This window comes from Anastrepha obliqua, chromosome 1, assembly GCF_027943255.1.
Source record: "Anastrepha obliqua isolate idAnaObli1 chromosome 1, idAnaObli1_1.0, whole genome shotgun sequence".
NCBI classification, from domain to species: Eukaryota; Metazoa; Arthropoda; class Insecta; order Diptera; family Tephritidae; genus Anastrepha; species Anastrepha obliqua.
Window position 1 is genome coordinate 182,450,976 of NC_072892.1, and position 20,852 is coordinate 182,471,827.

Below are 20,852 nucleotides of genomic sequence, written 5' to 3' on the forward strand. Positions count from 1 at the left end.
TAGGTCTCAATGAATACTGAAAAAAGTATGTATTTAGCTTGACAGTATTCACGGCAATTGGCTTTTTTATCATTCGTCTGTCTAATTATATGAGCAACTCATTTATTTTTTCGCGAAGTCTTTGTTGTTGTTCTGTTACCAGTTATTTTGGAAAACATTAAAAGGAAAACATTAAAAGGCTCATCACAATTTTTGTAATTTCCAAATTGGCTTATATACTTATGTATATTTCCATATACATATGTATGTATGTATACAAATGCATAGTGCGTGCAGTTCATTGCGTTCGCCAAAAAATTATTGCCATATGCGTGAATCATCCTTGAATCAATTGTAAGATTGTTAGCATTAAACATGCAACTTTTATTGCGTATCGCATTTCATTCGTTCTCGTTGACCGTCAACAATACACATACAAAATTAGCAAAATTGAAGATTAAGTACACGATCATCGATTAACTCGGTGATGATATTTGCAAATTTTAAACTACGGAATAGCAACTAATAATTGGATTAGTCGGCACATACATATGTATTAATTCGTTTATTTTTTCAATGCGATAAGGGAATAAAATTCAAGGAACGCCATAACAGCATGTTACGGCATTAAAATCGAATGTTATTAAGGTACATTTTGCTATACAAACCTGGTGTGTATTGTTGTTGCTTGAGTAAACTAAACATTGCTGAATTTCATTTCACATATAATGCTTCATGCTGTGCGGATGTAGAGAAGGGAAGTCACCTAAAGCAAGCGAGAACACACACGCCGCTAGATCTATTAAGCACTCGCAAAGCTCTTTGTTGCCTATAGGTACAAACTCTGCGCCGACAAGATCAGTTCGAGTAGAAATCGCAAAGGGGACAAACGTCTTGCGGATTAGCGATTGCGGTGGCACCAACATTCCAGAATAGCACTCAAACGCCGGTAGTGTTGTTCTTCGGCATAACATTGTAATATAAAGGCAACAATTAAAATATTCATACCGAAAATTAACTTGAAAATAAATATCCATTGGTATTTGCGCTTTTTAAAGCTTAAATAAGTGCTTGATTGTTGAAAAGAGAACAAAATAAACAAAAATACTATTGTGTGATATTTTCGTAGTGGAAACTAAATAAAGGTTAGTAGAACTTGTGAAAATCCAAACTAAAAGAATATTTGGAGAAAATATAAGGAAAGTATCAATTCAACGCTAATAAGTACGTTTGATTGAGGTTAAAAAGGTACTGTGGTTTTGTGGGGCAATAGGAAAACCGTTTGAGAGAAGAAGACGATATTTTGACAACTACAGAGTAGAATAAATGCAATATTTTGTCGACAACATAACACGATTTTAATTTCGGGCTGATTTACTATTTACCAATGCGCCTGAATCGAGTGAACCATGAGTGCTTAACCATAATTCTTCAATAATAGTTGAATTATTACTGAATTTTTCAGTAACCAGTTTTGTCTGCGGCATCTTCCTCTCATTAATATTCAAGGAAAAGAAGTGTGTGCATAAAAATGTATACTTAATAGTTTTTCATTCTTCATTAACGCGCTAAAAAAAGTTCAAGGTATTTTAAATTATTTAAATAAACATGTGAATGCATAAAGATGAATGCATACATTGGCACACACATACTATGTATTGTATTTATGTCTGCATATGTGTTTGCTGCGTCAAGTACATTGTTTGGCGCTTAATTCTCCTTGAAGGCATTCACAAATTATTTATCTTTTATGTTGAATGTTGAAGGGCTTAAATTGTTGAAATAACTAGAATTAAAATAGCCTGACAATTACACCAGCATGCAGAAGACCGTTGGGCCCTTTGTGATGTTATTTTTATGAGGAATAAAGGGTTTAAGGTTATGTATACAACATTCATGAAGTTTCAAAATATCAGTTTTCAATTGAAAGCAGGCTTCAATAGAATTTAATTTCTAGTAATATCCATATCGAAAGAACATCGCTCTGCGCAGCGTAGAGAGTAGAATGGGAAACATACGACTATACTGGAAACGGATCTAAAGAAGCTGGTGGCAAAAGCTGGTCGTTTAACCCTATACGCATAACCTTCGTCGAATCGTCGAACAGAAGATAGAAATATCGTTGTAACTTTTTAATATGCAGGATGATCGCCATACCTTTACTTGTTAACTAAGTATTCATTGAGCTCTCTTGAGAAGCTTAGGTGTGAGGCGCGTAGTTGTGTAGTTGTTTGAGATTCCGAGAAATTGTACGTCATTTCGACGTATGGTTAGTATTTGTGTGCTTTTCTTTACAATTGTGTAGATTTTGTGACAGTTTAGTATTTTTATTTTGTGTAGTTTTTTTAATGTCGTCAAGAGGAGTGTTATCTGAGGAAGCTATTCTTCGTTTCTTATTGGAGGAGGAAGGTGCCAGTGTGTGTGATGACTCGCCTGGCAGCGACCTTGAAGATAATGTGGAGCTGGATGATATAGAAAGCGTTCACGTAGACGATTATTCAGATAGTGTGGATAACTCCCTAAATACACAAGATCAATATTCTCTTGTTTCGCTGGACCGTTCACTAGAGTCCCGTTCTCCTTCAGTTCAACTTTCAAAAAACAATCCATGTATTTTAAGCTTTTCTACGAGTAACATTCGTAGTCGCTCACGACATACTTGGGCTAAAAGTAAAGGGAGTAGCTCAAAAAGAACATCTTCAATTAATATTGTACATGTTGCTAGAGGGCCTGCCCGTTCTATCAAAAATATAACTGATCCACTTGCATTATTTGAGCATTTTATGACTGATCAAATGTAAGAAGAAATTGTGAAATGCAATATTGCGATTTGTGGTGAACACAAAATCGACTTTTACACACAATGTGCTTCAAAAAATTTGCAATGAATATAGTTAAATATCGCCAAAGAAGCAGAGGCTGTTTTTGCGTTTGTTTTTTTTTTTTAGATTTTATACGTATGTTATCTTACAGTGATCTCAAAAGAGAGCGTTTTATAAAAACATAGATTATAAAAAAATATACTAACATAAAATTAAATTTATTGTGTGTTTTACTTAAGATATACTTGGTTAATATAACTGTGTATTAAAACTTTCAGAAATATATATTTTCAACCGATTTTATATATCGCGAATAATAGCTCGTCGAAATGACGAATGGTTATGTTTAAAAGGGCAGCTTAGAAGGTTATGTGTATAGGGTTAAGTCGCGCACAGGCGTAGTTCTACACAGTGGCTTTTCAGTTCCTTTTATTCTACGGTATCACTACATCTAGGAGCAAAATAGAAAGGGGCAACGAGTAGCGCCTATTTTTGTCACGAGTTATCTCTTATCTAACGCTCCACTCCCTTTCGTTCCATCCTGTCGAAACAGGCATCTGTAAGCCGCTGCCAGAACAAAAACAAACAAGCGGTTATGCCTGGAACTTGTACTAATATCTGCATGATAAACTCCAAGCCAGCTGCAATGCAGCTAAGATTACATTAAGATTTATTTGGCGAATTTGGCGATCACTAGCTCTCTCGATTCTGAATTGATGCAAATGGATTTAGATAATTTCAGTAACTGGTGTATCAATAATCGTCTATCGCCGTGCGAATTACCTTTTCTAAGCGTGCCACTGTCATCGGCACCTCCTATCACATATCTAGCACGCCCCTGTCACATGTAAGTAAAATGAAAGGCTCGTGTAATATTTGATTCGAAGCTTACTTTTGCTAGTGATTACCAAATATTACGCCATGCTTGCTTTTGTTAGGCGTCATAGCTCCGCTTTCTCCGGCCCTTATACGTTGAAGCTACTGTCATAGTTGTAAACAACCGAAGAAAAAAGAAACAATTTTCCATTTTCTCTGTGAATGCCCTGCCCTATAGAAGGACAGAATGTCAACCCTGGGCAAACCGCTGTTCGAGAGTCTCGAGCAGCTGTCTGGCTTAGACGTCAACAACCTAATAAGGTTCCTAAACCGCACAGACTGGATATAGTCCTGCTGTAAATAACTGTTAAACAATTTGGTAACGAGGATGTGGCAACAAAATGGTGCGGAAGCGCTAGTTGGATTCTGGATGAATCACCACTCTAACCAACCAACCAACCATACGTTGAAGCTTTTGTATGCGTTGTTTGCATGCTGCATTTGGCCTCCGTATGATATGTGCGATGCTGATAGAATTGCACGAATCCAGAAAGTATTCTTACATTTCGGGTGCGTAATTTACACTTTTCGGATCCTATTTTTATCTATGAAGCGCATGCTGATTGATTAACTTAAAATCATTGCAGAACAGGAGAATAATCCTATCTCTGTCTTTAATTTTCGATTTGATCCGTGGTGCCGTTGACTGCCCGGTTTTTGAGAGGATTTCCTTTAATATTCCGGTCAGAGCTCTGCGTAGTTCGGAGTTCTTCTACATTTGTCTCTCAAAGCATTACTTGTTACTTATACTGACAGCTCAAATCTAAAATATTTAATCGTCCCTCATTGGATCAATGATAGGCACTGTTACCAAACACTATTTATTGCGGTTGTTCGACGACCGAATGGGCGTGACAGTATTTCACAGGGTGAAGGAAGAATGTCACCAAGAGCTAACATAGCTCAATGATATATGTACGTTAAGAGCTTTCTCGAATTGCCTTCTTATAAAGAAATATGCACAAAAACATATATGTAAATATGATAAGTACATGCAAATAAAAACGTGAAAGTTCGTAAATGCACTAAATTCGCGTTTGGCTAGGTAAGCGATCGACATTTGTCGTCATACTTACATACGTACAAACGCACATATTTCCAATAAAAAATATACATTGTATTTCCACAGGAGAATCACTGGAATATATATGTATATACAAATTAAAAACTTTGAACTGCAGACACAGGGTGCATTTAAAAGTCTTTTTTAGTGCATAGATACATATTTAACTTAAATAGTTCCTCACCTCTAATCGACTCCTATTAAATTTCCCATATGGTTAATTATTTTATAGTATTGTCGATTGTATACAGCACCGTCGATTAAGTATTCTCCCGCAGTTCATTGATATGTGATCCCACTATGACGGGGTATTTAGTGTTATTATAAGTAAGTACGTACATACCTATGCAGGTTCATTACACATATTAACCCTTAACGGGCCGCTTTATGAGCGGCATGGCAATACTACTTAGTGGATCTAATGGCGCGTTTATGGCGGGAAATATAATTTTATTATCTTGCGTTATTATGTATCTTTTTGTATATACATATGCATATTTTCGCGTTATAGAGTATTTGCAGTTAACGCGCTGGAGCACTCCATATCATTTGCAGTGGAACTAAAAAAAACTGCACAGAATGCTCGTATCGAAAAGCTTCGATAAGAGAGAAACGCTCTCAAGCCAGGGATTCCTATCCAAGAGTGCTTTGAGCGTATCATAACCTAAAAAATATAAAATTTAAAGCATCTTGATATTCAATTACTCTAAATATTAAAAAATGTTTTACTAAAATACAAATATTTTCTTTCCTATAAATTCATAAAAATATTAAATACCCAGCTATAAAAAGAGCTTGGACCTGGTGGGAAGTAAATTGGAAATACTTCCGGACCGTTAAGGGTTAACAAGTGACTCAAGCAAAGATTAGTGCTAAAACTATTTGAAATGTGTCAAGCAAAATTGGAAATGCATACAGCTAAAAAACAAAAGCGGATAATCGTAGTCTAATGAGGTTTTTATGTTCTTTTATTATAAGTGGTTTTACAATAGGCAATTTTCATGAGCCAACTCATTTAAAATGGAAAGAATTGGAAATTAAAATTACTTAAGTTTAAGTTTACATTTGTTTAAGTTTATTTTCACACTGTAAATGACGTATGCTATGGGAAAAGTGTCTGTATAGGAAACTCGTAAAGTTAATCAATTGTAGATTTTTCAAAAGTGCTTATAAAAATAGCTTAATAATAGTGTATCGACACTAACTTTAGCACTAGTATTGTTACAAACAGCAGCTACGTGGCAAAGTTATGCATTTATGAATTGAATATTAAAAAAACTGGTTCCCTATTTGTATGTAAGTAGTTCGATACAAACTCGTAATTCCAATTAAGTTATCAAACTTTGATCTTTGGCAAGCAGTTTACAGAGGGAAACTATAAGTATAATGATAACTTAATAATACTTAAATGGTGCAATCATATGCACGTCTGCTTAGAAAAATGCTTGTGTGTATGTATAGCATATCCTAATGGCTGAAAGTGTTTTTGTTTAGATAAAGTCAAAAATTTGGGCACATATTTAAATCCATATCAGCATAAAGATCAACAATTCGTTTTCCCTTTTTTCTACCAGTTCAGTTACCCTATAACTACGGCATTACCCAATAGCTGCCTAATGGTGGTCACACTCATCAACGTAAACGTACGCCCGTGCCAGCTGACACAATGAAACTAATGAGAGCCCTATGTAAATGATTTCTCACCACCGTTTCGTTCCGTAGCATCGTTGATCTTTAACGTGGATTGTGGAATGTTTCCGTAGAATCGCGTCAGCTGATTGCTCTTTCACCACACAGTGTTGTCAAACAGTACATTTCGAAATCATTTACAAAACAAATGATAAATGATCTATTTACATTTGGTGGTTTTCGACTTTGGCATATTATACAATGAACAATAGTAACTGATGCAAGTGTGTATGCAAAAATCTCAATGGCAACATTGTGTCGATACAACCAAACACAACCACACACAAACTGATGTATTGTGTAAATATGTAATTAAAAGAGCGCAGTTGTTTTCTACGGGATAAGTTTTGCACAATTTTGTGTATCCTACGGGCAACGGAAAGGGACTATGTACATTGATGAGTGTGAGCTCCACAACAATCACGCGTTCAATAGTGCTTCACTAAAATGTATTTCATATTCGTAGAAAAGTAAGAAAACAGAAATGAAGGATTGTGAATTTTTAAATGAAATAAGTTTTTTATCCAATGATCCTCCAATAATTTTGTACCATCTCTGCAATGATTTTCTGGACACTCTGCCAAATAGGGCTGCACAGCTTTTTGTTAAATTACAATGTAATGTGAAATATCTATTACTCATTCATTTGATATATAATATGTACCTAGGAAATTTTGATTTCTCCACTGAATAATAGGTGCCGCTTTCAATACGTTTCAACCAACCTGTAGAATGAAACCTCAGATAAACTCGGGTGCTTAACATATCAATTGTAAGACTTTCTTCGAAAAAAACAATTCTCTTCTTCAAGTGATACTTCTGCGGACTCTTTTTGGTCTTTCACCGGCACACTTTGCAGCAAAACATATTTGTATACTTTAAATAAATTCGCAGTTAGGAAAAATTTGAAGAACATTTTGGAAAAGTTTTAGAACGCTTTTTTAAGGAATCACGACATTTGACGTTTATTTATTTCGATTTTGTTTTTAATAATTAAAAAAAAAATGAGGTGAACAAAAATAATTTATTTTTTAGTATTTACAATATTAAAACAAAAACGCAAATATTAAAGCAGAAACACAAACGTAAAATAAGTTTTCATTAAAGTAACTGCATCGGCTGGTTGTTCTTAGTTGCGCGCCCTTTCAATAACCGAATTTTCATGACCTTTATAGTTTCTGGGTATATCTCTCGACTAGTTCAGACGATATTCGCCTTAAGGGCTTTAATTGTTATGGAATTAAACATTTCGGTATAATATCGACTTTTTATGACACCCCATAAAACCAGCAACGTATGAAAGAGTTGTCTGCATCAAAATAAAATGATCCTAAATAAATTCATTAGTAAGTATGTATGTACAATTAAACTACGTTAGTGAAACTTTCGAAGTCTTGTATGTACTCGTATAGTATAGGGTTTTTCAGTAAGAGCGCTTCAACTTTTGAACTTTGCAATCGTTGCTCAAGTGTGTAGCGTTCCATGATGAAATGTATAGTAATGAAGTTTACAAATGATAAGCGAAAAATAAAAAATATTGCGTCGTTCGCCCTCCCTATCGGAAAAAAGTTGAAGCGCACCTATTGAATAACCCTATATATACAAATTTGCATACATTAACGCTTCTAGTGTTCAGTTCATAAAAGGTAATTAAATTAAGTTCCTCACCTATTTTATAGTGTTGTTGCCTACTGCAAGTAAATTCCGCTAATTTTGAACAACAATTGCTAATTCTCCAATATCAGCATCGAGCAGTACAAGCGAATTCATTGTCAAGGTTGTACATTGCAAAATTAAAAATGGTTTTAGTCGTTTTAATTTGTATTCTTGATGCAGAACTAAAATAGATTCCTCTGGTCTACATATACATTCTATTCACAGATGATGCAATTGGTATGTTGGAGAGAGCAATAGAACTTTGCCTACGCGCATATATACGCATGCATGTATGTATGTATACGAATATCATTGCTATATTTCTTCGATCTGCCCTCTCAATTTAAGGTACATTTACATACATGCATACATTCAATTCAATTTTGCTGTTTTTTATACTTTTCGCTCCGATTTGGTTTCATGTGGTTCCTGCTAGTTTCGCTTTGCTCTCATATCTGCTATTGCTTAGATTTTGTTTTTCTTTCAATATGAAGCTTCCCCAAACCTCTAGCCCACCATCTTTCAACGCTCACGGTACAGCAGTGTACTATATGTACGTACGTACATACGTTAGGGTTGCTAACTTTTCGAATTTTACCATCCCGGATCTTTCGGGACTAGTTTTTATTATTATTATTTAGATAGTCATTATTTAGCAAGAAATTAACTCGAAAAATTCATCAATATTGTATGATACAAGCTCCTACCATATAATAAGTAATAAATAAATGGATTTTAAATATATTATACTTTTTATTATATATGTATATGCACATAGAGTGGCTCAATAAATGACTCGGACATATGTACATAGCATGCAGCTTTAAATTCCAAATTTTTGTAAGAAATGCAAGTTAAATAATTTTTATTTTTATATTTTTCTATGGGGTATTCAAATAAGATTCTAAAAATAGTAATAATAATATACAAATCTATTACCTCCTTGTTATAAAAAATTTGTAATGCAGCATTCGCAAAATTGTTGTCAAAAAAGAAGTCGGACATCTGGCATTATTGCGATAGTTTGGCACTTTAAAACGGGGAATGCCACCATTAATTTACTCTGGGTAGAATAGTGCAAAGAAAGAACCAAACGTAATAAATTAAAATAAAATTTCAGTCGTGTTTTGATGAAAAAAAGTTTAAATTATAAACATAGGTAGACAGCGTGGACAAAGCTCAATTGAAGTCAAAAATTTAATTATTAGTCATCGTGAAAAGGGCAAAACCGTTTGGAAATCGCAGAAATAGTAGATAGACCCTGTTCGACAGTATGCGACGTGATGAAACGTTTCAAAGAAACAAAATCCGTGGAAAATAAGAAGAAATCGAGACGACCAAATCTGTTGTCGGATGCAGATGAACGGTGGATAGTGCAACAAATTAATAATTAAAATGGAAGAGTTGCACGGAAAAAACCTTTCATCAACGAGATTAACCGACACAAGAGAATAAAATTCGCAAAGCGTCGTGGGGATAAGGATTTCGAGTTCTGGAAGCATGTTGTATTTGCTGATGAAAGCAAGATTAACATATTTAGGTCAGATGGACAGTCATATGGTGGGAGAAGACTTAATGAAGAGTTGCTGGAAAAAAACTTGCGTTCGACAGCTAAACATGGGGTTGGGTCGGTAATGGTATGGGGTTGCATGTCCGTTGCTGGTGCTGGAAATGTGTACTTCATGAACGGCGATATGTACCACAAACAATACCTAACAATTAGGAAAGAAAATTTGGTCCAAAGTGCTGTAAAGTTAGAAATTAAGGGCAATTTCCAGTACTATCAAGACAACGATCCCAAGCATAAAGCACTTGATGTCCGTCTATGGCTTATGTACAATTGCCCTAAAGAACTTGAAACATCTCCATAATCCCCAGACATCCCACTGAAAAAGCATGTTATTAGAAACAAGAAAAACTTAAGATATGCTATTAAAGATGGGATAAGATAGATTCTTTGACATGCAAGAAACTGGTCGAATCCATGCCGAGAAGACTGAATGCTTTATATTGTTTTTTTCTTGAATATTTTTTGCCTAACTCTACTTTATATAAATGTCCGAGTTCTTCTTTGTCATGTATTTTGCAAAGTTTTTATTTTTGTATTTTTTATGTGCGAATAAGTTAAGTTTTGTTCATGTTTTTTGTTGTTTTGAAAAACGCTTGAAGACCTATAAACGCATTAGATGTGCAGTTTAATAAATATTTTTTTTATTTAAAACCATATCACTTGGGTGTCCGAATTCTTTATTGAGTTATTGTATACATATATACACACAAATGCCGGGATTCTGGAATCGATAGCTCTAGTATGCATAAACATGTGCATGAAAGCTCACACCGTCATTGGCTCTCACAGCTGAATCGCATGATTCGACTCTACACAATTCGCCGGTTATTTGACGTTATAATGAGAGCATTTAGATTTTGGGGTTACCAAGTTACACGAATATTAATGTAAGGTAGTTGCTAAACAGGTAAGAATGGAAATCACTTACCAATCATGAGGAAAAAGTGCATATACATATTTAACATGACTGTGCATGTTGACTATGATTTTTTTATATAAGGTATATTTTATTCATACTTTTATTAAAACAATTTTAATAATTTATCGTGATATTTTTCTATTAATATTCATATTCCGAGTAGAGGTGTTAGTTTCATTATACTTAATACCCACAGTTAACCATACCAGCTCTGTTTTTGGAAAATATTGAAGTTAACGCGTTTCCCAATATGTAATCATAAGTTTTTACACATAGCATTTGCATATTGGCACACTCTTTCATATGCACACGAATGAGCTTTCTGATGATTTGAAAAGTTTGATAGTAAAATATCACAAAGAGAATAAACCATTATGCGAAAACGGTCGTTTCGTAGATGAAAGTCATGCTACGATTCAAAAGATGGTAAAAAATATATAAAAGTGCGGGAAAAACCTCTAATAAGATCCACCCACGGGCCTTCAGTGACAGTGAAAATAGTGTAATCATACGCAAAATAAGTACAAATTCTAAGATAAGTGTCCACAAATTGAAATCTGAAGTGGAATTGGAAAGCAATGTAGTACCCAAACTATCCGCCGAGTATTGCATAACGCTGTTTATCACGGACGTAATATTAGAAATAAATATTCTATATTTAAGATGTTTTCTATGTTCCAAAATAAAAAGCATAATTGCCTGATGTAGCACTTTGAGGATTGCTACTTATATTTCTAACCTAACAATTTAAAAATTAGCAATAGTGATTAAAAACGGTTTAATTGTGTTTTAAAATATTCAACATGAGGATCAATACACTTTTGCATTCGTTTTGAACCAATTTTCGAAACACTTTGTTCAATCGCAGTCCATAAGATAAAGCGAACGTAAATGGGTTAATACGTAGAATGTGCTTTAGAGTCTAAAGTAGCATGCGAAAGTAAATTCAATGTTCTTAACGTTAATAAAATACTACCACGTATCAGTCTTATTCAATGCTAAAGCACATAGCACTACTTCTACGGCATGCGCATTACACATAACGTCCACATATAGCATAACTTACTAAGAATCGTTTAAAAAAGTAATGGCAAAATAAAATCGTATAAAGCTCATACAGCAACCATTGTTATTTAAACAAGTTGTTCGTTGGTCGATATAATGTAATTTATAGAAGGGTAGTTTCTGTTCAATATTGTACACCTTTTATGGAACATTTAATTTAACAATTTTAAACAATTGTAAAAAGTTATTGAGTGCTTTTTCGTATCGTAATTAGCGTACAACTTTGGCATTTAACTCTTATTTCATGTTTTATATATGTAGATTTCTGCATAATAAAGAGAACAAAATGTCTTATACAAATTCTCTATAAATATAAACTCTTTGAAAGAGCAACTCTGCCTCGGATATTCATCAGTTTTTGTTTGCCGGCTTTTACAATTTCGTATACAAAACAGGGAAAAAAACATTCCTGTTCTCCCACAGTTATGACTTTTGCGCATAATGACTTGCGTGTTCAATTGATTTGTGCTTTTCTGTTCAAGACCAAGGAACGATACTTTTTTCATTTTATACGTGTATGACTGTACGTACATCACGTTGGAGTCGGCTAATTTTATATGAGTTAAAGGTTAATATAATGACTAGCAAGTAGACATTGGTTAAATGCAAAACAAATCTATTGATATACCTACAGAATTTGTCGTCTATAACAAGCTTCGTAGTTTGGCCACTGTTAAGTTTGTTGCATACACACATATGTATGTATGTCGTATTGTAGAAATGTAGTAAATTTCGCACTCGTTTTACATGCGAAGTTGAAAGGCCTTGACCTTAAGATGCAAACATATAAATATGCAACAATATTTAACATTTGTGTAGCTGTAGTTCATTGGGGAAATGGCGCCTGAAAATACGTGACTTGCCAACTGAGAGTGCTTCCCTGACTCTCTAGGCATTCGCTGCCACCCACCTGCAGGTGCCACTGAGTTGGAGAAAGAGCGCGTTAACCGATTGTACTCTCTCAAATACTTGAAATCGCAAGTTAACTTTTCAAACCAGTCGCTGAGTTGATTGGGAGCGTTGTACAAGAGATTGGACAAAATTATTAAACAAACGGGAAATTCATATATAAATTCTTCGTAGTTAATTTTCAACTAGGTTCGTAAATTTAACATTAAGTGGTGTAGTAGAAATACGAGGTTGCCTCCCTAATTAAATTTGATGTGACTGACACATAAAATCCTTAATACAATTTAAGCTATACCATATTACTCATGTAAATATACTTTAACAGTACGTGTGGATATGTGTGTCAGAGGATACGGAACCTAGTAAAGTGTTGTGAAATTAAGTGCCGTTGTAGTCATTAACATTCCTCCCCCTTGAAATTGTCAAGACTACTAACTTCAGTTGTTAAATACAATTTGTAGCAATAATTAACAGTTATGTGACCGGTGGGTTCGAGTCTCTTGTCATTGCTTAAACACGTAATATGCAAAATGCGATAATCCATAAAAAATATAGAATACTGTTACTACTGTGGGGAAATCGACATACATATCTCCAATTTTAATCAACTAAAACAATATAAATATTATTAACAAAACAAAAACACAAAAGATTTAATTGAGTAAATGTTAAAATTCGCCCTGCAGGAAAATTATTAAATACAATAGTTTACTTCTCGTCCTACAAAGTGCCCGTATTTGCTCACAGGGGAAGTGTTCATACATACGCTGCCAGATCAAAAAAAATCGTATAAATAAATAGCCTATATTATAAAAATAGAATTTAAAAAACATTCTAAATAAAAAAAATTGTTGATACCTGACAACTTCCACCTATTCGGTCATAGCCTGCGCGATTAAGAAATTATAATCACAAAGATATGGTAAAATGATTCCTACTGTGCTTAGTAGAAATGTTGCTCCATTTAAAGATCAGATGAAATTATAAGTTACTTGGAATATTGTTAGATTCGACCATCACTAAAGCCGCTGCTGTGCTGTAAATATTGAGAATTTATCCAGGAATGTGAAATTTGAAGAAAAAAATTTAGAAAATGTTAAAAGTATTTGGGTTTATCGTGAATTACGGGTAAACAAATATTTCCGTAAATTACAATACAATAAAAAAAAATATCTCATTTGATTTTTTAAGAGCATTGTAGCTTCTCGCTCCAGCTCTTGCTGAACTTCTCGAAATTTTTAACAGTAGTAACAACAGAAAAATGTCTAATTACATATATAAATAAGACTGTCAATATAACTAATTTATAACCTTAAGACCTATGATATTAAAACAAAAACATTCATGACCGGAATGGAAACAAAAAACAAACGCATGTTGCGCCAACGCCGCTCTGATAACCAAATAGCCCACACATACTAAGCTAGTCTATTACCTTGTCAAAGCAGCTTCCAGGAAGCCGGCTTCCACTGACCGTCAATGCAGGGGACACGGCGAAATCGCATCGAAGGACATTGCTTTAGCACCCCTCCACAAGGACATATTGTTATTGATTTTTTCTGCGTGCTACATAAGTACATATTTGATTTCCTAAAATCATACACATGTAGTACATACATACGTATATATGTATGTATATGTATATGGAAAAGTGTATAATATATCGTGATTGTAAGTATTGTATGTCGAAAGTGAAATTGTTCAGAAAATACATATATTGCATACATATTACGAGTCCATTAGACATTAGACATTAGGAATTAGGCATCTGCTTCTGTCCCAAATTAAATTTCCCCTATGAATTCTCATTTATTTTAACTATAAGGTTTTAAAAGAAGCTCGGTACGAATTGAAATAAAACAAAATCATGGATTTGAAGAGTTCAGTTTTCAATGACTGCTGCATAGATCCCACTGAATTTGAGCAGTGACGTAGATTATGTTGACTTTGAGGTGATCGGTCGGTTGCGGCTTATTTGCAGAGACCTGAAACTTCTGAAAATCTACTATGAAAAAATTTAGCGGGACAAATTGCACGTTTTTGGTAGTCAATTACGTCACATTCTCGAGAGATAATCATGATCTCAACCAATAATATAATAGTAAATTTTCATTATTTGCACGCCCTACTCAATCGTTTATCTTGGCCCCCTTTTGGCATCACTGACCGAATAATAAACCAAAGATTTAATTCTGAATTTGTTTCAATTTTCATTGCAGCTAAAGTAACAATAACATCATGCCACCAAACGCCACAGCAAATACACAATCCATAACCAATTCGTTGGTTACGGACGCCAGTGCTGATTCAAAGACTCTGACTGATAACTCTACTGGTGTACTCTTCGAACAAGATGCCGAGACCTATGATGGCGGCCTAGTGAAGGACATTGAAAAATTGAAGAAAGCTGAGAAACGAAGACTAAAACTTGTTTGGCGAAATATAATCGCATTCGTCTACGTGCATTTGGCAGCAGTTTATGGACTTTGGCTTATGTTGACATCGGCCAAATGGCCAACTATTGCGTTTGGTAAGTATTTTTGGCTCATTTGTGATCGATCATTGCATTATGTATTGGTCCAAATACAAGTATCTTTTTGACGATTATAAAAAAGGAACACAACTCAAAATTATCCTTTATCTATGGAACATGATTTTATTCATCTGGTTGGCGCCGCTAACTCCACAGTAGCGCATCCTGTCAACCTAATTTTTAAAAATCTGATCATCCGTGCGGTGTGTTCTTTAAAGTTAGAGTTTTGCGTTGTCCCCAAACGGCAAACGGTTTTCATGAGAAAGATTTTTCATGGCAGAATTATGATATGTATTTATCAAAAGAATAACCGTCAATAATAAATTTTCAATAAGAATTATTTAACAGGATGAAACACCACATCGGTCAAGGTACACTCAATCCATTATTTCATTATGTAGCGCAATTATATGTGCAATAAATAAGTTCTGATCGATCAAATTGTATCCTAAATCACGGAGCGCAAGCTTAAGTGCTGAGAACGCGCGTTCTACACTGACTTGTGTCGCTGGCACTTGCCAGATCTCTTATTTAAGGGTAACATTTTGACTTTTATTTTTATTGGGAAAATAACAATTAATTACTGATTCTTCTGAAAAAAGAATAACAGTTACCGTCCTAGGTTATTTCTGGAAAAATAACAATTATTTACTGACTCTTATGAAAAAAAGCATAACAGTTACCGTCCTAGGTTATTTCACACGCAACCGTTTTATTAAACTTATTGGCTACTAGTAGTTCTAAACAACTTACTCCAATGTGTTTTACTTTTGGCCAATGTGTGCCATTGTTACCAGCAGCAGGCACTCCGATCTGACCTACTCGAAAAAAAAAGAATAAAAAATAAAAAATATCATTTAATCAAAGTTTGAATTGACATTTCAGTCAGACATTGGAATAATTATACAAAAAGTTTCATTTAGCATTTTATTTTTTATAAACTCTATTTTCTGTATTCCAAAAAAAAATTGTATTCGCGTTGTTTGAAAAATTTTTTGTTTTTGTTTTTAGTTTATATTTGCAAAATTTTTGTGTATTCTCTCGAGTTATTGAGAGTTCATATTAAACGAGGTAGCCGCTTAGCCCGTAGAATTAAAAAACGAGATTGAAATTATAAAAAAAGTGTGAGCGATGGATCATTTTAATATACCTAAGAAAGTGAACCGGCATGTATTGAAGGCATTGGGTGTTTTGAGTGGCGGTTCTCGTCATCAGGTCATCATCACTTCAAATATAATAAACCAAGTCAAATATCAGATGCGAAACTTAGTACCTGTGCCGAATCTAGAGAGCGCTGTGCAAAAGTCATTAAAGAACCTAAGCGAAGTTGGATTGATTGAGCGACTTGGCACGTATAGGTACGCTCTTGGACGTTGCGCTGCTGTCGTACCAGGCCCAAATGCACAACCTAATTCTATAACTCCAGATCGTCGAGTGTTTCGCGGAACTGTGAGCATATTCGTCAAAGATTACACTTCAAGGTTATAGGTATACTATTCTCATATTTTCTTATCTCTTGGGATTAGGATCCACGGCGGTGCAGTCGAAGTACTTTGGATCCCAATACGAAACGTGGGCGTGCTTGTACTGATGAGGAATCTCTTTCAGGTGATGACATCGACCGCACACGCAAGCGCATGCGCACAAATAATAAAAAGGTGCGACACACCGGTCGTTGGGCATACCTGCCGCGTGTACGTCAACACAAACACAACCGCTCAACCACTCAAATGTCCCATATAAATGCATCTATCGATACACCTCTGATTTTTCAAGACCTCTATTCACTACATCACCCACACACACAATTGCAGGAATGTTGTCCTTCCAGAGGCTACCAATACCCACTTGGAATGGACTTGGATTTTATGCTTGCTAATGTGACGCCCACACCATCGCTGGAGATATCTGAAATTACATCTGTAAAAAACATTGTGGATATTCGCAAAATAGTCGAGACACCACCGTTACAAGAGCAGAATGAGGAGACGAAAGGCACAAATGCAAGAAATGAACTGCAAGAAAATGAGGAAAGAGACCTTCAAACACAGGACTTGTCGACGTCAGCTTCTGATTACAGGACTGCAGCATCCTCAAGCAAAACTACAAATAATCAAAATCAAATGTCAAAATCGTGTGTGTCCAGACAGACAATAAACACATTTAATACGGTTGCTGCTACTTCACAAAAGTCGTCTATATCTCAGTTGCCTGATTACACGCAGTCTTATATAAAGTGATAGTGTGTGAATGTTTAACTGAAAAGAAACGGGTTCAATATTTTATTTGTCTAAAGCAACGACTAGTAGTTTCTATTGAAAGATAATATTTTATAGATATTAATATTAAATGTATGTATGAGTGGAAAAGCTTTATTTGTTTAAATAGAATCATGGAATCAGCATGAGATTTTTATTTTTGCATTTGGACTGAATTCCCAGTGTAGTTTCTTAATCCCGAATAACATACAGGACTTTCGAACTCTATCCTTTTCTAAAACTATTTCAATTAAAGGACATGCTGGTTGTCCTGTTATACATAAGGTCTGTTCATATAAATATTATCCAGTAACTTGCCAATAACTTAATTTCCGAAAATCCACTCTCAAAGAGAAAAATATCAAGAAAGTATATGAACCCAAAATCAGTAACAATTTGAAAATTTCACTAACAGCTGATTAAATTATTGGCGGGAAAAATCACAAAAAGTAAAAAAAACTCAGTTGGGCTACCTCGTATTAAATTAAAAAAAACATCGCATGATTTCCTTTCGTCCACAATAATTGGTTCCATTTCATCATCGCTGCCAGATGAAGAACACACATATATTGCCAAATTATATCCAAGAAGTACAAGCATAAACCACAGAAGATACCTTCATTGCTTTCGATTTATATTTCGGAAGCTGCAGTAACGGCAACTGGAGGCTGTGGTTCGTTGGCCGATTTCTATTTAATATATGACTTCAAATAAACTTTATAAAGTTTGTCTAAAATATAAATATTTACTTACATTCTCCATTTTAATCACCATTTCCATTTACATATAGAAATTTTCTAACTTGCTTCGCAACTTCCCCTCAAAATGAAATGTGATTTTGCTCTCTCATTTTCCCCTAGTTTTTTGAGAACATGACAGACCTAAAAACCACGCCGCCCAACGTTTATATGTTAAGACTAAATATCCATCCGTCCCTTTGATTTTACAAGCGATAACTCTGTGTCTATGAGTTGGTCCGATTCCAATAATTAATATCCAACCCAAATTAGATTTGTTAAACATGCGGGGGTATATAAAGTTCGGTCCTGACCGAATTTGGCACTTTCTTACTTGTTTTAGTAAATTAAGAACAACTCTTCACAATTTCTTTAATACTGAGTGTGTACCACTTAGTGTTTAGAATATCCATCAAACTTTCAAATAGCAATACTTGGAAACATAAATTTTTTGGAAAAGATATAATATGGACAAATACTGCATCCGCTCAAGTGCTCTGAATATTAAATTACTTTAGATTTCTATATTTGACTTTATTCACAGCTATATCCTTATATGTGATTTCTGGCCTGGGTATAACTGCGGGTGCACATCGTCTCTGGGCTCATCGCGCCTACAAGGCCAAATGGCCATTGCGTCTGATTCTGATGATTTTCAACACAATCGCATTCCAGGATGCTGCCTACCACTGGGCACGTGACCATCGTGTACATCACAAATATTCGGAAACTGATGCTGATCCACATAATGCTACACGAGGCTTCTTCTTCTCCCACATGGGTTGGCTATTGTGTAAAAAACACCCTCAGGTGAAAGCTAAAGGCAAAGGTATGGATTTGTCTGATTTGCGCGCCGACCCCATTTTAATGTTCCAGAAGAAGTAAGTACAATTATTAAATAAATAGTAAAAAGTAACTTAATTTTGTATATTTTTATCTTTTAGATATTACATGATTCTCATGCCAATATTATGCTTCTTGGTGCCAACCATGACTTCTATGTACTTATGGAATGAAAGTTTCATTAATTCTTGGTTTGTTGTTGCTATGTTCCGCTGGTGTTTCACTTTAAATGTAACTTGGCTTGTGAATAGTGCTGCCCATAAATTTGGCGGAAAACCGTACGATAGGTAAATACATTTGCATATGTGAAACATAAACTATGGAACCAAATATATACAACTTTGCTTTTCACTTAAACATAACAACTGAATTCTCAAGTAATGCATGTTCCATTTTTATACAGATTTATCAATCCATCAGAAAATAAATCGGTCGCGTTCTTTGCTTTCGGTGAAGGCTGGCACAACTATCATCATGTATTTCCATGGGACTACAAGACAGCTGAACTTGGCGATTATTCCCTGAATTTGACCACGGCTTTTATTGATTTCTTCGCCAAGATCGGCTGGGCCTACGATTTAAAACAGGTGTCTCACGACATTATCGAGAAACGTGTCAAGCGTACAGGCGATGGTTCACATGCTACTTGGGGCTGGGGTGATCAGGATCAGTCTAAAGAAGAAATGGCGGATGCGTTAATCACACACAGAAAAGATGAGTAGAATAAAAAAGATGAACAAAGAAATAAATATCCAGCGAAGATCAACAGATGAACGTAAGCGTGTGTGTATGTGAGAATTGGTAAAAATTTTTGGAAAAATGTGGGTGGGTGAATCACAAGTGAAAGGAATGGAAAACGACTGTTAAGTCGTCAGTTGCCTTCTTGGCAATAATAATGCAAGTATGTATATAGCGATTTGGAATGCATTAAAAAATAATGAAATGGAATCATTTGAGTGTGTGGAGTACCGGAATCAATCTAATAGCAAATTTCTAGATATTCAAAGGCTAACAGAAACAAACAAAAGTTTATATATTGCACGGCATTAAATAGCTTAATTTGAAACTTAAGTTTTCTAATGTAAACAAATACCTTAACTGAACCAATCTTTGTGAAGTGATCAGTGTATTGTACGCAAGCACAAAATAGTTCATTACATCTGTGAGTAATTGTCTTATGAATTATCGATGTTATACATATGTGCTGTTAGACATTTTTTTCTTCCACATCTCTTTAATTTAACTTATGTGTTTTCGAGGTGTGTGAAGATGGCATTGACCTAAGGACCTACTTGCGTAAGCACCGGAGGTTAATATGTAAATACAATCATACAAATATAAATATAAGTGCTGAAATTGCATGCATAATGAATTGATAATCGGCTAAAGAAGAGAAAAATGTAAACTAAATGAATTCAGAAATCAGGCTTAATTCCGATAGCATTGTAACCAAAAACCTTAAGACGTTCCATGAACTACTTTAACGGCAATGAAATTAATATATTAATAAATTTTATTAATTTCAAATTCAGTGGTCCAAATCATTACTATTAGTACGCTAAATGCCACACGATACACGCTATTTAGAAACTTTACTATACTACAAATGGGGTTCTTAGTATTTATTAATGAAAACAGATAATATTATATAAAATATGTTATTTCTAAAAATAAATATAAACTATTGCATATAAATTGTTGGTTAATACTAAAAGAATACAAACGACTATTTTTTAAATTCTTATAGTGATTCCATTATCCTTATTTACATATAAATATGTTGGCCAATGTGAACCAAATTTAAATACAAAAAAAAAACAATCATAATTTAAGGTTTTATTAAAGCGGGCTTTTTCACCGAAGGTAAGTATGCATGCCAAAAAACAAATTTGTTTACATTATATTGTAGTATAACACACTGCTCAGCAAAGAG

General features: G+C 34.5%; 2 protein-coding genes across 2 annotated transcripts; both read left to right on the forward strand.

The window, feature by feature from the left end:
- The first annotated feature begins 797 nt into the window (after positions 1–797).
- LOC129243093 (acyl-CoA Delta-9 desaturase-like) lies at positions 798–20,614 on the forward strand. The gene is made up of 5 exons (XM_054880213.1): positions 798–1,124; positions 14,768–15,078; positions 18,621–18,957; positions 19,021–19,206; positions 19,323–20,614. Exons 2-5 carry the CDS (start codon positions 14,787–14,789, stop codon positions 19,639–19,641), a joined length of 1,134 nt encoding a protein of 377 aa, XP_054736188.1. The 5' UTR covers positions 798–1,124; positions 14,768–14,786; the 3' UTR covers positions 19,642–20,614.
- On the forward strand, positions 15,966–17,490 carry LOC129243099 (uncharacterized). The gene is made up of 2 exons (XM_054880226.1): positions 15,966–16,530; positions 16,608–17,490. The coding sequence occupies exons 1-2, from the start codon at positions 16,213–16,215 to the stop codon at positions 17,319–17,321; spliced, it is 1,032 nt and encodes a 343-aa protein (XP_054736201.1). The 5' UTR covers positions 15,966–16,212; the 3' UTR covers positions 17,322–17,490.
- Positions 20,615–20,852: the final 238 nt, after the last annotated feature.

Excerpts from the sequence above, each read along its gene's own strand:
- LOC129243099 (XM_054880226.1), top strand. The coding sequence starts at position 16,213 with ATGGATCATTTTAATATACCTAAGAAAGTGAACCGGCATGTATTGAAG. Across the intron at positions 16,531-16,607 it reads GTCGAGTGTTTCGCGGAACT|GATCCACGGCGGTGCAGTCG; the intron begins GTGAGCATATTC and ends TCTTGGGATTAG.
- LOC129243093 (XM_054880213.1), top strand. The coding sequence starts at position 14,787 with ATGCCACCAAACGCCACAGCAAATACACAATCCATAACCAATTCGTTG. Across the intron at positions 15,079-18,620 it reads ATGGCCAACTATTGCGTTTG|CTATATCCTTATATGTGATT; the intron begins GTAAGTATTTTT and ends CTTTATTCACAG. Across the intron at positions 19,207-19,322 it reads GGCGGAAAACCGTACGATAG|ATTTATCAATCCATCAGAAA; the intron begins GTAAATACATTT and ends ATTTTTATACAG.